General features: G+C 40.3%; 1 protein-coding gene across 1 annotated transcript; it reads left to right on the forward strand.

The window, feature by feature from the left end:
- The first annotated feature begins 1,157 nt into the window (after positions 1-1,157).
- CREBL2 (cAMP responsive element binding protein like 2) lies at positions 1,158-10,832 on the forward strand. Its single transcript, XM_003202540.4, has 4 exons — positions 1,158-1,432; positions 8,064-8,261; positions 8,964-9,111; positions 9,805-10,832. Coding segments are annotated over exons 1-4 (363 nt in total). The 5' UTR covers positions 1,158-1,417; the 3' UTR covers positions 9,807-10,832.
- Positions 10,833-15,441: the final 4,609 nt, after the last annotated feature.

Raw genomic sequence — 15,441 nt, forward strand, 5'->3', positions numbered from 1 at the left:
AATCAAGGGCAGAATTACAAGAATTGATATACCATTTTTGGCAGGCTAATAGGAAGAAGTGCGCAAACTGCTTTGACAACTGAAAAGCATATAAGCTTATGAAAAAAGCTTATAAAAGTGCTTTGTCTCTGCCATGCAGATGCAGAAAGTATATCCCTCCAAGAGGAAGGTTTGTGATTCAGGGGGAAAATCCCATGACAAAGCCTTAGACCTAACAATTGCATGTAAGAGAGATTAAGTCATGGGAAACTCTTGTGAATAGCACTGCATGAAGAGCTCATGAATAAAAAGAAACATGCAGCAACATGAAACATGCGTAGCTTCAGGCTTCACTGCAAACCTGAAATACAGACCATGTTTACAGAACTGTTTCCTGGGGTACATGCTTCTTCTGAGCAAACAAGGACCTAATTTCAAGTGACCTAGGGAGGCCATGGCTTAGCTTTGCATCAAAAGCATTCAACTTTTTCTGGTATGCGTTGATGTGAAAGGAGGTGAAACCTGGTATTCCCAAAGGATTGCTGGTACTACTTCTTCAGATGTGGTGGTGCACAGATCGCAGTCTCAGCACTCTATGCAGATTCTAAGTGGCTAGGAAGACTCAATTCTGTCTTCAAAACTTAAAAGGCAAAATAAAGCAAACAATAGCAGACAACCAATTTCTGATTAGCCTACTTTGAGGAAAAATAGTCACTGTTCCAATCATTTTCCTTTGCTTCCCATCATCTTGGTGGTTGTGCCAAGCTGTTGCTCTATTCAACCCAACTTTGTTTTCCAAATAACTGGTTGACTGGCTTTGTTTCTCTGCCTATGTTTATATAAAGTCTATGTTATTATTGTCCTGGTGGCATACAATAGGAAGAACGGATCCCTAGGAATAAACTGTGGCCCTCTGTCAGTCGACAACAAGCTCTTCATCTTTTTTCTGCCCTACTGTTTTACACTGCCCCACTAAGGGAAAAGCTCGGACAAGGGAAACTTTGTTTTGTCTGCCTTAGCTTGCAGCAAAAACGTCGGGGCCCGCGGGGCTGGGCGGGCCGAGCAGAACGGGAAGGCCAGCTCGTCCAGCAGCGCAGCCGAGCAGGCGCCGGGCCGGGCGCTGACGGCCCTAGGGCTTCCTGGGAAATGTAGTTCTTCCTCGGAGCCGTGTGCGCCACTTCAGAGCTCCTCGCGCGGCCTGCTGGAGACTCGTAGTTCATCGTGTTCCGACCTCCGAGGCAGCCGATAGCGGCGGCGCGGGACAGGACTACCCTTCCCAGCGCGCACCGCTCCTCCGCGGCTCCGGCCGTAAACAAACAGCGCGGAGCGCGATGGCGGCGGCTGCGGGACGGTGAGCTTCGGGGCTGCGGATAGCTGCGAGGCGCGGGCAGGCGGCTTCTGTGCACTCTGCGTGGGTCTGCAGGGGCTGGCGGGGCACATGGATGACAGCAAGGTAAGGGTCCGTCACTACGTGTTAGGGCCGGGGAGAGAAAGCAGCTGGGCTTCCTGGGAGGCCGCGTCCTTTTTCAGAAGGGGGTGGCAGAGCTGCACAAACCCCGGTGGATTTGGATGTTTCAGCTGGCTGCATGGTGGCTGTGGGGGTACCGCTGTTCTGCCTGAGAGCTCGAGTCCTCAGGAATCAGGCAGGGGGAAGCACAGTCAGGTAGGCCGTGGGATGGGATAATTCGCACAGAATCACTGAATATCCCGAGTTGGAAGGGGCCTGCCAAGGTCACAGAGTCCAACTCCTGGCTCTGTGTGGTTTATCCATGTTTACATATTTGTCAAGAATCGCTTATATCAACAAAATGCTTACAATCGTGTAGGTGAACTGAATGAAACAGTATGTATGGTCAGGCACTAATTTAGAAGATACAGAAAGTTTAATTCTTGAGGCATATGTAGGTACTTCACTTCTCCTAGAATTAATTTATTTATAACAGGCAATCTTCAGATTTTTCATTAATTTTTTTTTAATACAATCATTGTGTTTCATGAGATCTCAGTAATCTGCTTCTCTTGAAAACGTTGTTGGACACATTGACTAAATAAACTTTACATTGGCACCCAATCAATAACACGGGTGTTTACTCTTTTTTTCCTTAGAAAAACTCATGTAAAGTGAAGAAAAGAATATGCAAAGTGGAATATTTCCTTTTCTTCTCTTCAGTCTCAAACTCATTTTCATAATACGATGTTTTTATGTAATGCTTACCACTGAGATATTTTCAAGGATGATGACTTTGAAAAGCAGTGCTGCCCAGAACTACTGGATGTGACTGTCAGTAAGGAATAGAGCAAACTGTACTTCCGTCAGCACGTTTTCCCTTAGATAATACTCTTGGGTGATTTCAGACCCCCATATCTTCTATTACTATTGTTGATGTTTTTCAGTAAGTGCCTGCTGCTCTGAAAAATATTTCGCTGTTATTTTGTAGAGCTGCAATTATTTTCAGAACAAATTTACGAGGCCTAAGAGTTTGATGGCTCCACTCAAGAGATCCCCTTTCTGTTGGGAGGGTGCTTCCCTTTTTATGTTGCTGTGTGAGAATGAAGCAACCACAGTTTATACTTCATTTTATAGCCAGCATGATCTGCCAGCTCAAGCGAGCATGTTCTTGAAGCCTTTTAAAGTTCCACCTAATCACATTTTCCTCATTGTTGGAAGGGCTGGACTGTGTAATCTGAGAGTCTTATCATGGAAGTGAATGAGGTGACTGTGAAAGGAATTTTCCTGTATAAGCTGAGGTAAATAAATTACATCAGCAGTGAGGTAACCATTCTATAGCTACATCCACCCATGTTCAGAGTTTTTGTTTGTCTGTGTAAAAAGTTTGGAATTGCAAGCTGTACGTTTTCTCTAATTCTTAGTGCTCTATCACAGAAACACAGAATGGTTGAAGTTGGAAGGGACCATTTGGGATCATCTAGTCCAACTTCCTTCTTCAAGCAGGGTCACCCAGAGTACATTGCCCAGGGTCACATCCATGTGGGTTTTGAATATCTCTGTAGAAAGAGTTATGGGCTTCTTGTTCCAATGCTCTGCCACTCTCACAGTGAAGAAGTTTTTTCTCATGTGCAGATGAAACATTCTGTGTTTCAGCTTTAGCCCATTGCCTCTTGTCCTGTTGCCAGTCACAAAAGGAAACAGCCTGACCCCATTCTCTTGATACTTTCCCTTAAGATATTTGTACACATTAGCAAGATCTCCCTTCAGTCTTCTCCAGGCTGTACAGCCCCAAGTCTCTCAGCTTTTCCTCATACAGGAGATTCTCCAGGCCTCTAATCATCTGGACTCTCTGCTGGACCCTCTCCAGTAGTTACCTATCTTTCTTGAACTGAGGAGCCCAGAACTAGACACAGTACTCCAGATGTGGCCTCATCTGGAGGGAAGGATCACCTGCCTCAACCTGCTTTTCATGCTCTCTTTAATGCGCCCCAGGATACCATTGGCCTTCTCGAGCACCAGGATGCACTGTTTGGCAGAGGGGCATAATGTTTGCATGATCAGCCTGCTGTCCACCAGTACTCCCAAGCCCTTCTCTATAGGGTTACTTTCCAATAGATGAGACCCTGTAGTTTAGCCTTATCTGGTTTAAGAGGTCCTTAGAGGAATAGGTCAGCTGTAGTATATTCCTCAAAATGAGAACGGCCACAAAGATGATTAGGGGCCTGGGGCAACTCCTGTACCAGGGAAAGCTGAGAGACATTGGAGTCTTCAGGCTGGAGTAGGCATTTATAAACATCACTGTTTATAAATATCTAAAATGTGAGAGTCAAGTCGATGGGGGGGGGGGACTCATCTTGGCTATGTGCAGCAATAGAACAAGAGGCAATGGGCAGAAACGAACACAGGAAGTTCTGAGCAAACACAAGGAAGAATGTATTTACTGTGAGAGTGACAGAGCACTGTAACAAGCTGCCCAGAGAGGTTGTGGGGTCTCCTTCTCTGGAGATATTCACGACCTGTCTAGATGCTTTATTGTGTGGCCTAATTTAGGGAACATGCATTGGCAGGGGGTTTGGACTTGATGATCTCCAGAGGTCCTTTCCAACCCCCACAATTATTTGATTGTATGAAGTTAAAGGGAGAGGCAGAAAATACAAACATCAGATCTAGAAAACTTCGTTCATGTTCAAGTTTAAAAGGATATTTTGAAATTAATAAAAAATAAACAACAACAACAAAAAACAGAAGCTAAAATATGACCCTCTCTGCTAGAGATTATCTTAATAAATTAATCACTTTGTATAGGGAGACCTTTTGGATTAATTTCTATTGGCATACTTGCTTAAGGTGTATAAATTGCTTGCTCCCTTAGTATCTTACGTTTTTGGATTGTTATCAGGTGCTTGCTGAGTATGATTCAGATTACTGAGTGTACCAGTGAAAGTTAACTAACTAATCTGTGCAAAGTACATAAAATATTGTGCAATGGAAGAATGCCGAGAGTACTTTCTGGATGAGTTCTATTACTACAACCTTGTGTGATGTGCTATTACTTAGCAGACTGAGTAACTTCATCTTTATTGTAACTAACTTAATTTGACTATTTATTTTGAAAAAAATGTTTGCAAGGATCAGTAGATTATTTTTCCTTTCTACTGTACTGAATGCAGAGTTTAGGCTTGATTTTGGTCCTTCCCGATCATTTTTGTGGTTTTCTATAATTTTTGTGTATGATCACCATTTAGATTCTGCAGACCTATACTACTAATACAAACAACAGTCTGCTGAAGATGGTTTATTGAGTTGGATCTAAAGCATTGGCTGGTGTAGCACTTAGGAGCTATTTATTTGTCTGTGAATGAGCCAAGAACTGCTGGAAGGTACTGGGCTGGTCAGCGTTATCAGCACTGAAGAAAAAGGGTAGCATTGTTCTAACCTTCCAGATTGTCCAGTTCCTGCATATGTGACAGGCCAGCATTATCCCAAGTAGCTCAGTTCCTTGGGCAGGTGAATGGTAGTAGCCATAAGAAGTATCTCCTTCACACGGAGGGCAGCTCTATGACACATTCTGGCCATTCATCTGCAGACATCCACTGAAACTCTTTTTGCAATAATAATAATAATGAGAAGAAGCCCAAAATCTGATGGCTGTTTCTATGTCAGGGCAGATAATTGAAGCTATTTCCAGTTCCAGGTCAAATAATTTTGTACTCAAACACTGTTAGCACGACGAGAGTGATGTTAGAGTCTAAGTGCTGTATCAGAAAGGGAGATGCACTGTTTTCTGAATTTTGTTTAAACTGAATTGGACTTGGATAATTTCTGACAGATGTGTGTCATTATTAACATTTCTGTGACAAATTTTATCAGTAATATTGCTCTAGGTCTTGATGGCATATAACTCCCTGAAAAAACAAATCCCCACTAGTAGTCCCTATCCCTTTATGAACTCCAGGGGAATACAGAGGGAAGACAGTACATTTGTTTGCTTGTTTTTTGTTGGTTCTCTGCCATGCTCAGGATCAGCTAGAATTTCTGTTTTGTCTTTTTTCTGTCATGTCAGCATAGTGACTGACTAGGTAAATGTGACTAAAGATCTGGTAATGTGGAATGCTAACGAAGCATTTGTCAGGCTTTTTTTTTGTTGCTTTTGTTTCTTAAGCTGGGTTGCTTAAGGTTACAGGAGAAACTTCCAAATATTGGTAAAGAAAAATGACTAAGGATGAAGGATTTGGTTAAATCACTTATTAAATTAGCTGTTGTGGGTGACTCTGATTATATGGTGCCATGGAGACAGTATGAATCCTTTGGGATTGTGTGAAGGCAGACGATTAGTGTCTAACTGCTGAAAGAGTTAGAAGTGGAGGAAGCTCTTCATTATTTCCCCAGTCCTGGTGGTCAGAGCACTAGCAAACAGTGACCAACAGGGTGCAATCCTTTCTCACGTGATGAAAGAGCTGCACTTGTCATGCCCAAAAAAGGACAGCCACCTTTCTTTACCTGGTGCTGCTGCTTCCCTTGGCCATGGCTGGTTAGCTTTATACAGCTTTGGTGGCTTGCTGTGTAATCAGAGTGCTGAGGAGATTAAAGTTAAGATTTGGAAATCCCCAAATTTGAGCAAAGGGAACAACAGATGTAGCATATGTTGCTTTGTGTCTTGGACCATACTGTCCTGTTGTAGAGCTTTAAGTGTAGTGGTTTCCCACGTGCAATAACTGAAAAACAGTATCTGAGCTTAGAAGATTTTAGGAAGTGCATCGTGGAATAAATGAATCGTTCAATCTGTACTCTGTAGTTCAAATGTAAAAGACTGGATTTTTGTTTGCTTTTCTGAATGTGTTATGTTTGTTTCATTATCACTAGATGTCCATTAAGTACTTTCTCTATTTGATTCTGAGGGGCAGCTACTCCTGAATAACTTAGGAGAAGCAATGTACAAAAGGGTACATTATGTTGGCATGTGATTGTTGACTTGCTTTCCAAAGAAAGAATAGGCTCAATTGTATAATCTGTTTTTTCATTCTAGCACATCAGTTCACTATGTTATTGTTTTTATTGCAGCTTGCTAAGTGCATAGAACAAATGACTTCTTTGAATGTTGAAGCTGACTTATTTTGCAGCATTATACAGTAGAAAGTGTCTTTTTTTCTTTATGAACTCTGATATTTTGAGCAGTGTCTTTTAGGAAGAAGTAGTTTGTACACGGTGTGGTGAATCATTGGCTGGCATTGAAATTCTTATATGTAGGTGTGTTAGGTGTGTTTCTCCACACCCTCTCCAGTCAAACAGTGTGGTCAGAATGCAAACAGAGAGAAATTCTCACTTCCCCTCACTTGAGAGGGAAAATGGAACTTGTGACTGAAGTAATGCTTACAGGGCAGTACTACCTCGTGGCCAGTGTGCTGAGTTTCATACCATATTTAAAAGGCCACGTTCTCATAATAAGAGTAATATATTTGAGTGGGGAGGCACAGAGTAAACTTTAAGGAAACTATTTCTTTCTTTTATATTTGTAGGAAGAGGTGCTTTTAGACCTGTAAAATGGGACCATGAAGGAAAGGACAGAATGATTCCAGAACCATCAGTGGGTAGGGCAAGAAGTTATGTGGTTACTTTTCTGCAAAGGAGATCTAAATTACGCAGTGGCAGAAGTTACTGTTGGGATAGGTCGCATGAGAAGACAGTTTTCCAGGTTGTGTCAAACTGTTTCAGATGTAAATATGAAGAGATTCAGTACAGCTCAAATGGAGGCAGCAAAGGGCAGAGGTAGGACTGAGTGGAATTGAATCTCCTATTTAGTAAAAAATACTCAGAAGGTTCCTTTGAAATAAATCAAGACAGAGAAATTTCAGAAGAGATGCAGATAGTTTGGAGGATAATTTCTTCAGAATAGGCTGAAAATCCTGTCATTTTATTTCAGCAAAACAAAACTTTGGTTTGTATTGACATAAATCTTTTTTTGTTTTGTTTTGTTTTTATTTAAATTTGAAGTGTAAAACTCTGTAATAAAGTATTCTTGAGCTGGCACGTACTAAGGCAGGGGTTGCTGATAATACTAAAACAATTTTGCTAGAAATCATCTCTCTCCCTCCTAGATGTTTCAGATATTCTCCTAGAAATCTGTTGTACTGTGTCTGGTTTGGGGCTCTGCAGTTAAAGGGAGATACAGAGCTGCTGAGGAGAGGGCCAGAAGAAGCAATGAGTGAGTCACAGAGCACTGACACGGGTTGTCCAGAGTTTTGGTGGAAGATCCATACTCAGAAACTGTCTGGATGTGATCCTGAGTAGCCTGAGCTTTGGCGTTGAGCCAGATGAACCCGAGAGGTTCCTTTTCACCTCAGCCATTCTATCTTTCTGTGATATTGCTCCTCCAAATTGGGTTAGTAACATTTACAGTAGGACTACTTAAGAACTGATTCAATATCAAGTCTAATCCCTTTATTTTGTTTGTTTGTTTGTCATTCAAAGCTTTGTACATCAGCTCATGAAATGAGCTACATCTTCTTTCCTCTAATGCTCTAGAACTGGTTGAAGTATGTGCAAGTTTTTCTGCTTGAGACAGCTATAGGCACGGTTACCTGGTTTCAGCATTCCCTTTGCAGAACATCATCTTTAGTGTACCTTTCATTTTCAGGTGGTTGGAGGCAAAGTAAAGAAACCAGGAAAGCGAGGTCGTAAACCAGCCAAAATAGACTTGAAGGCAAAACTTGAAAGAAGTCGTCAGAGTGCAAGAGAGTGCAGAGCCAGGAAGAAGCTGAGATACCAGTACCTGGAAGAGCTGGTTTCAAGCCGAGAGCGAGCCATCTGTGCTCTCAGAGAAGAGCTTGAAATGGTATGAAACCATCACTTAACCTGACCTTCAGCATTATTTGGGGCCTGCCATTGTGGGCTTTTGTGAAATTGCATTAACTAAAGTGAGAGTGGGATTTGGCTAGCCATAGAACATTAAAACATCCTTAACAGATGCACTCAGCTGCTTGCCTACTTTGCTTGATGAATATGAACATCATGCTGTAAGTTATTTGCTGGTTAGCTTAGAAGTAAGCTAAGAGAGCACCATTGCATATGACCATTTTATGCGTTTGTTAATCAAGAATTTTAGTTGAGGGAGTTAGGAACAGGCAAATGTCCTGTAGTTCTGCCTTGCACAATCAGGAAGGACCTCTTAATAGTCAGTCAGCCCCAGAGTCATGTGAAATATCTCTTTTTAATAGGCCATGAACTGGAACGGTATTCTGGCATGTTAACAGCAAGAAAATGCACAAAGTGTTCCATGTTGTTTAATAATTACAGTATTGTGTCTAGCTCTGCCATCGAGTCGCAGCTTATTGACTGAAACAGGACTTACTGGAGCCAGGTATGCAACCAGGGACACATGTTTAGCTCGTTAGTACTCTGCAGTTTTGTAAGAGGCTTCAGTCCAGTCAATTCAAACCTTAAATGAGTATATTGAAAGGTAAAGATTACAGTTTTGTTTAGTCTGCTAATGTGATCCTGGCAGTTTGCTAATGCTTAACATGTTTGTGTATTTCAGTACAAGCAGTGGTGCATGGCAATGGACCAAGGGAAAATCCCCTCTGAAATAAAAGCCTTACTAACTGGAGAGGAGCAGGGCAAAGCACAGCAGAACTCAGCCAAACTCACCAAGGCTGGGAAGGCAGAACCAAACAGCGGCAATCCTTGTAAGTATCCATCTATAATTAATTCCCATTTCATTACATCTTTTATAGTGTAGGAGGATGGCTTTGGTGTAGGAAGAAACATAAGGATGTACTCTTGGGCACAAATAGTTGATTGAAGCAAAGGGTTTAGTGGGTGGTACAAAGATTCTGTGTAATGTTTACACGGACAAAACAGAAATCATACTAGTTAGGAAGCTGGGTAGTTATTTTAAAAATAGACTCAATCCTTGTGTTTCAGTAAGGCCTGTGAAGGCCTGAGACTATAATCTACTACATTTTTTGTTTTCCTAATGTGAGGGAAATTGAATACCTAACATAATGTAGTTTTTAAAACTTGATCAAGAAAACATTATTCTAGCTGCAACCACTCAAAAATGAGAAATGCTGAACTTGTGATTTCCAATGGAGTTTTTTTTTCTGCCTCACTTGTGCTTGTCAGTGGAATAAAATAAGATTCTTCTGGGGACTGAAAGATGACTTTGTTACATGATCTTTCATTTTGCTGATACATGCGTGCAAAGGACCAAGTCAAGGTAGCACAGGCAATTCTGTATCTCCTATTTTCTAGTCTTTTAATATTCCGTGCTACAGATTAAATTTTGATTTACATCTTCCTAGCTTTGCTTTTAAGAAACAGTGCAGAAACCACATTTGTCACTGTAACAGTCTTTCCCTATGGTGCATCATTCACAGGAGTCAAATGCAGAACCTTCTGCACTACAGCGGAGATAGCTTGGTTGCTAGCAGAAGAATGCTGTTATTGGAGAAGTGGATGCATCCCTGGGTCCAGGTTGAAGGATGCCAGTCTGCTGTCTTCTCTTCGCTCCTCCCCACATGAAACTCTTTGCTTGTGGTATTCTTAAACCTGCATGGAGTGGGGCTTCTGGGGTAATAGGTGTTTGTGTTAAGTGGAGCCTTGTTCTTCCTTTCTCTACACCTCACCCCCCAAAAATACAGCTATGTAGCTTTTGGACATTCTTAGTAAGAGGTGGGGGCTGCTTTTGTGTTAGAGGCATGAGACTAGAATTAGATTGGCTTTGTGGTCAGTAGTCATGTGGTTGGTAACCATTATGGGAGTCTCAGAGGTTCTGTACAATAAAAGCAGGAGAAAGATCTTGTAACAGCTTTGCTAAAGCTAAGTAGAATGCTGCAAGACAAGAAAAAGGAGTCTCATCAAGTTTTCAGTAAAAAGTTTTCTAGCAAAGTAACTTGCAACCTGAATAAAGGTGTTGTTTTCTGCATCATTTATAACACTAAATGTCTTTTACGTTCATGGAATTCTTAGAGAAGTACTACATATATTCTCTGCTTCTGCCAATGTGTTTTTCACAGGACGTATTTCTTCCCTCTAAGCCTCAGTAAGACAGTCAAAGCCTACATCACCTACTTACAGCAGTGGAACAGCTGCCACCGATTGCGCCCTGCTATTTTCTTGTATCTACCTAAAATTTGAGCTCAGGTATCTTCCTGGGCTCTGATGTGATATGAGCTCTACTGTGAGCTCCCATCCAAAGATAATACCAAGAACTGGTAGCTAGAAAAACAAATTGCGTCAGTTTGGTCTTATCAAAACAGAGGTGATGGCAAAAGTTTTGTGGACAGATTTACTCATTTAAGACACTGACAGATGACCTGTTCCTTTATTTAGACTACACTTTCTTCTGCATATGCTCTTTTTTTGTGTGTGTATGTGTGTGTGTGTGTGTGTGTGTGTGTGTGAGATGAAATACAAAGAGTGGAGCTCCCAGGATTTTCAGTGGGCTTTCTGTTTTGCTTGTACTCTGTTTTGTTTGTGACATTGACTTTCTCTGTATTTTATAAGATGCATGGAAAAAAATTTCACTTTATATTTTCTTCTTTGTTTCATAAAATAAATATTGTAATGAATGACTTTGCTAGACTGAATGTTGCATTCTTTTTATTGAACTAATAATGTCTGTTTGGAATTATCTTCAATTAGTCAAAAGCACTGAAAATAATAAAGCGTCATATTTCAGTGTACAGCACACAGTTCTTTTCAGAATTTCATTCTGAGTACTTGTTTTAATCCTTAAAACATGGTTTTCTCTAGATCTACCACATGTGTACTTAGCAGTTTCCAGAAATGTTGCATAGACATAGAAAACTACTGTGAAAAGTTAAGTAACACTGAAACAGAGATGGAGATGAGTTGATTTTTTTTTTCCTGCCCCTTTTTTTAAACTCTGAACTGCAGTTTTTTCTGAAAGACAATGACAAGCCAACCATAAGCGTAGATCTGTTGTATTCCTGCCTGTCTTTTTTCTGTGTTCTCTGAAAGAAAAAAATAAAAACAAACAACAAAGTAGGCCAGATGCTCAGTACTCTAATCCATGAACCCTGCAGCTGGATTTTGTAACATGAGCATGCCAAAAGCCTAATATGTTGGATTTAGGTAGAATTAGACTTAGATAGCACCTCTAGTTTCATATGTAAAGCATGTATTATAATTAAACATATATTTCAAAACTTATTTATGTACCCAAGTATCTCTCTGAATCAAAGATGCTGAAAACATACAGGAAGAGTGTGGCATTTATGACAGGAACAGTTGCACTGTGATAAATGCAGAACTGATCTCATAAAAAAAATATCACACCTGCTCTCTTCCCTCCATTCTTTTGTGGTTTCACTTTCTGTGATACTATGCAAGAAAGTTCTCTGGGAGTTTTCTTTTATGAAGGAAATGGGGAACTGAAATTTTTGGATGTGATGAGCAATAGTGTCTGTTTCCCATCCTAGTGGCTCCTCTTTCTGAGCTTAGTCAAGTTGGCATTATGGGGCTGTGTTTGGGAGCCTGGGTGAGCTCTGGGGCACAGTTAGTAGGCAGTGGGACAGCTGGAACCATGTCTAGCTTTGGGAAGGTGTCTGTGGCTGACTTCTTTTTTTAACTTTTGCATTTTAGGTTGAAGACTAATCTACATCAATAATGAATCTAGCCTTTTCTGGCATCCTGTGAGAAGGGGAAAGTTTAGCTATAGTCTAGTTTGCTACTTTCCAAGAAGTAATAATCTCTATAATTAGCAATAAAATTACTGCTAATATAAGAGACAAATGTTCTGGATTTGTCTACAAGCAGGAAAAGCTGAAATAAGATCCTTATTCCGTATTGTACTTCAGAGTTGTAGCATGAGTGATAGAGGATCAGCTCACATAGAAATTCCTATTGTAGGTACTGAAGGCAAAACACCAGCTTGTGACTTCCTGCTGTTAATGGCGCTGAGCAACAATTTCACTGTAAATTATGTGCATAGTTGGATTTCTTGTATGTCTTTGTGCATTTATATTAGACAACAAAGGCTGCTTATTTGCAGTAAATTCTGTGGTATCTCATACCGAATGAAATCACTGGACTACAAGTGATGCTGTGTTTATGAAATGTATAGATTTATATATATAGATAAGTAGGATCAGCATGGTCAGTTATAACCATTCTCTTATGCAATTTCTGCACATTTCTGTTGCTTAATTGCTGTAGTATTCATACCGTTGTTTGTATTCTCTTTTTTACTTCATTTAAGTCATAACTAGAAAACACTGTCATTGTTCAGCTAATGATTTTCAGCAACATTTCATTAAAAAAAAACAAATGGAAGTCTTACTTCCATTGCTTGTGCAACGTTAGCTCTGCTTTTCTGTGTCTGCTTGAAACTGAAAAAAGGCTTAAGACAAAAGTATGAACTGCTACTTCGAGCAACTCTTGTGTATGGCCACACTATTGTGGTGGGCAATGATGTTGTTAGTAACTATGCTGCAGCTAATAGATATTCTGCTGCGAAGAGCAGACTGCATGTAGATTGTAAAAGTAGGATTGTAAAATACTTATTTTCGTGAGACAAGATGTTTGATATGAATGGAAATCGTATGGTATGAAAGCTGATCTTTCCCATTCCTTCTTTCTAATGGCAACTTTGAAAATGTATTTTGATCAAGTTACAGAGTACTGGCAACAGCAGTGCTGCATATTCCTGTCATAGAGCATACCAGCCTGCCCCAGATACCTGCTGATGTAAAAACAATTCTTTCCTCCTCCCTCTTGAACACAAATCCTGCCATATTGCTACATCAGTATTTTCTGATTGGAATTTCTGAAATTTCCCACTTCACTGCGTGCATCCATTCTACACTACAGAAGGAGCTTCTGTGAGTCTTCATTCTTTCACAAATGGCCTGGCAGCTATTTTCAAAAGCCATCAAGGCTTCCTTTCCCAGAGGCCAGCATGAAAACATGAATTATTCTTCTGTGATTTTTGGCTTGTTCAGATGTTCTTCTCTTCAGCTGTATGATCAGAAGGAAGGGCAACACTTAATAGATAGGGGCAACAGACAGCAGCTGCTAACACTGACAACATTGGTTAAATACTGGGTATGTGTTGGAGTGGTTGTGGTACTCACAAATTTTAAAGTCTTCTTTCATCTTGAACATTCTGAAATTTAGATTATTTTATAACATACGTGTCTTTATAAGCCAAGGTTGCCTGTCATTTTCACTGATGAGAGAGTTTGAAAATAAAAGGGTAAATTCAACTTGCCAGCACATAACTAAAGTGTTCTGTGAAGCTAAGGGGAAATTTGCTTGTGGAAGAGAAGATTTTGGCCTACAGGCCTTTATTTATTTCATTAATATATGCCAGGAGAAGTTCCATTTAAGTAAATAAGATCGTAGGGTTAGCTTTCCATTTAAACCTAGAATCCTGTCTAGCATCTAAGATAAAGGGGAATGGGATGTTGCCTAGATTTCCGATCAGCCAGTTATTCCTGTGACAAGTACTTGTGTAAACCTTCACTAGGTGATCATCTATACTTCAGGGATCTATTTATTAGAACAAAGGATGTTATCATTCTCATATAAGCAAGATGCACCTCTCATGACTTTTTATCTTCAGAAGGTGAGGAAATCCTAAGAAAAACAAGCTTTTTAATTGCTAGTACACCAATGCAACCAGAGGGGATTGCTGTGGGTATCTGGGAAACAACCAATTAACTACTTCAGCTTTCTGAACTTACATAATCTTACGTCTTTGCAGTAGCCACTTAATGTTGTCATTGTTTCAGGCCAAAGTCACTAACGCAGTGGCGCTGTCAGTGGAGCTGATACTGTCTACACGTGCTGGAAGATAAAAAAGGTTGACTGACAGCTGGAGAAAGATGATAAAGGTTGTCTGTTTTAATCCTTTTGCCATGAACTTCTGCCTCTGGGAATGAACACAGTTACAGTTTTGTGGAAGTATGAATAAAGAAAAACGTAGGCAGAATGATGAATGGCCTCTTGTGATTGCTTGAATTTACCCTGCATTTTTTTCTGAATTACGCTCTTTGCATGACATAATTCATATAAACAAAACATGCCTGTTGTTAACACACTTTGTATTGTTCTGTCAGGAATACTATCACCAGCTATAACCTGAAAAATCACCTGATAATGTGGATTAAAATTATTTTCTTTCAGTTACTGGAAACCTCCATTTTCTTTGTCTTCATTAGTGCATAGCTGATTTCAAACATCAGTGAGAGTTTTATAAAGGAGCAATTTCAAGTTTATTAGAAAGGAGGGAGGGAAGTGCAAGAATTGTCAAGGATGCTTCCAAGCATAATTTCTTCCATGTATGCCATCATCCTGCTATGTTTGATTTGAAGCTCTACATGGAAATGGTAAGGGTAGGAAGGAAGTTTAACCGCACTGAACTCCAATTTCTTTCCTGACCAGTACCCTTCTGAAGTGCACAACTTGGCTACAGTACAGAGCAGAAAAAACTTGGCAAACAATTTCTCCTGCAGTAGTCAGGATACAAGAAGGAAGCAAGCACAAGACATGTGGCTGTTGGTTGTTATTTGTCCTGAGAATAGCTGACATTTGGAAGACTGGACCCCTGCAAGCTTGGTCTTCTGTCTCCCAGCAGAATTTGGGCTGCTTTTCATTTAATCTAGAGTTTCAAGCCCTCCCCCAGACTAGACACCAGTTCTTTCTTTCTCCCTTTATTCCTTTCTCTTTCTCTCTTTCTCTCTCTTCTTTTACTTTTTCCTCCAAAGTTTTCTTTTTAGAGAAGTGTAATCATAGATTCCTTCCTTAAAGGTTAAAATATTGCTATCTGTGTTTTTCTGATACTGTCAGAACCACTGAAGGATTCTTCACAGACTCATTTCCCTTTGTCTTGGATCAGACTGAGTATATTTAGAGTCAGATTTTTTCTTCTTTGGAAGACAGAAAATTCTTGATTTGCTTCAACTTGATCACTTGTGGCCATATCCTTAAATGATACAGAAGCTGATAGATCACTAGGCTCCTTTTACTTGCCTCCAGTGCACTTTTTT

The sequence above is a fragment of the Meleagris gallopavo genome, chromosome 1, assembly GCF_000146605.3.
Source record: "Meleagris gallopavo isolate NT-WF06-2002-E0010 breed Aviagen turkey brand Nicholas breeding stock chromosome 1, Turkey_5.1, whole genome shotgun sequence".
Lineage (NCBI taxonomy): Eukaryota > Metazoa > Chordata > Aves > Galliformes > Phasianidae > Meleagris > Meleagris gallopavo.

Excerpts from the sequence above, each read along its gene's own strand:
- CREBL2 (XM_003202540.4), top strand. Across the intron at positions 8,262-8,963 it reads TCAGAGAAGAGCTTGAAATG|TACAAGCAGTGGTGCATGGC; the intron begins GTATGAAACCAT and ends TGTGTATTTCAG.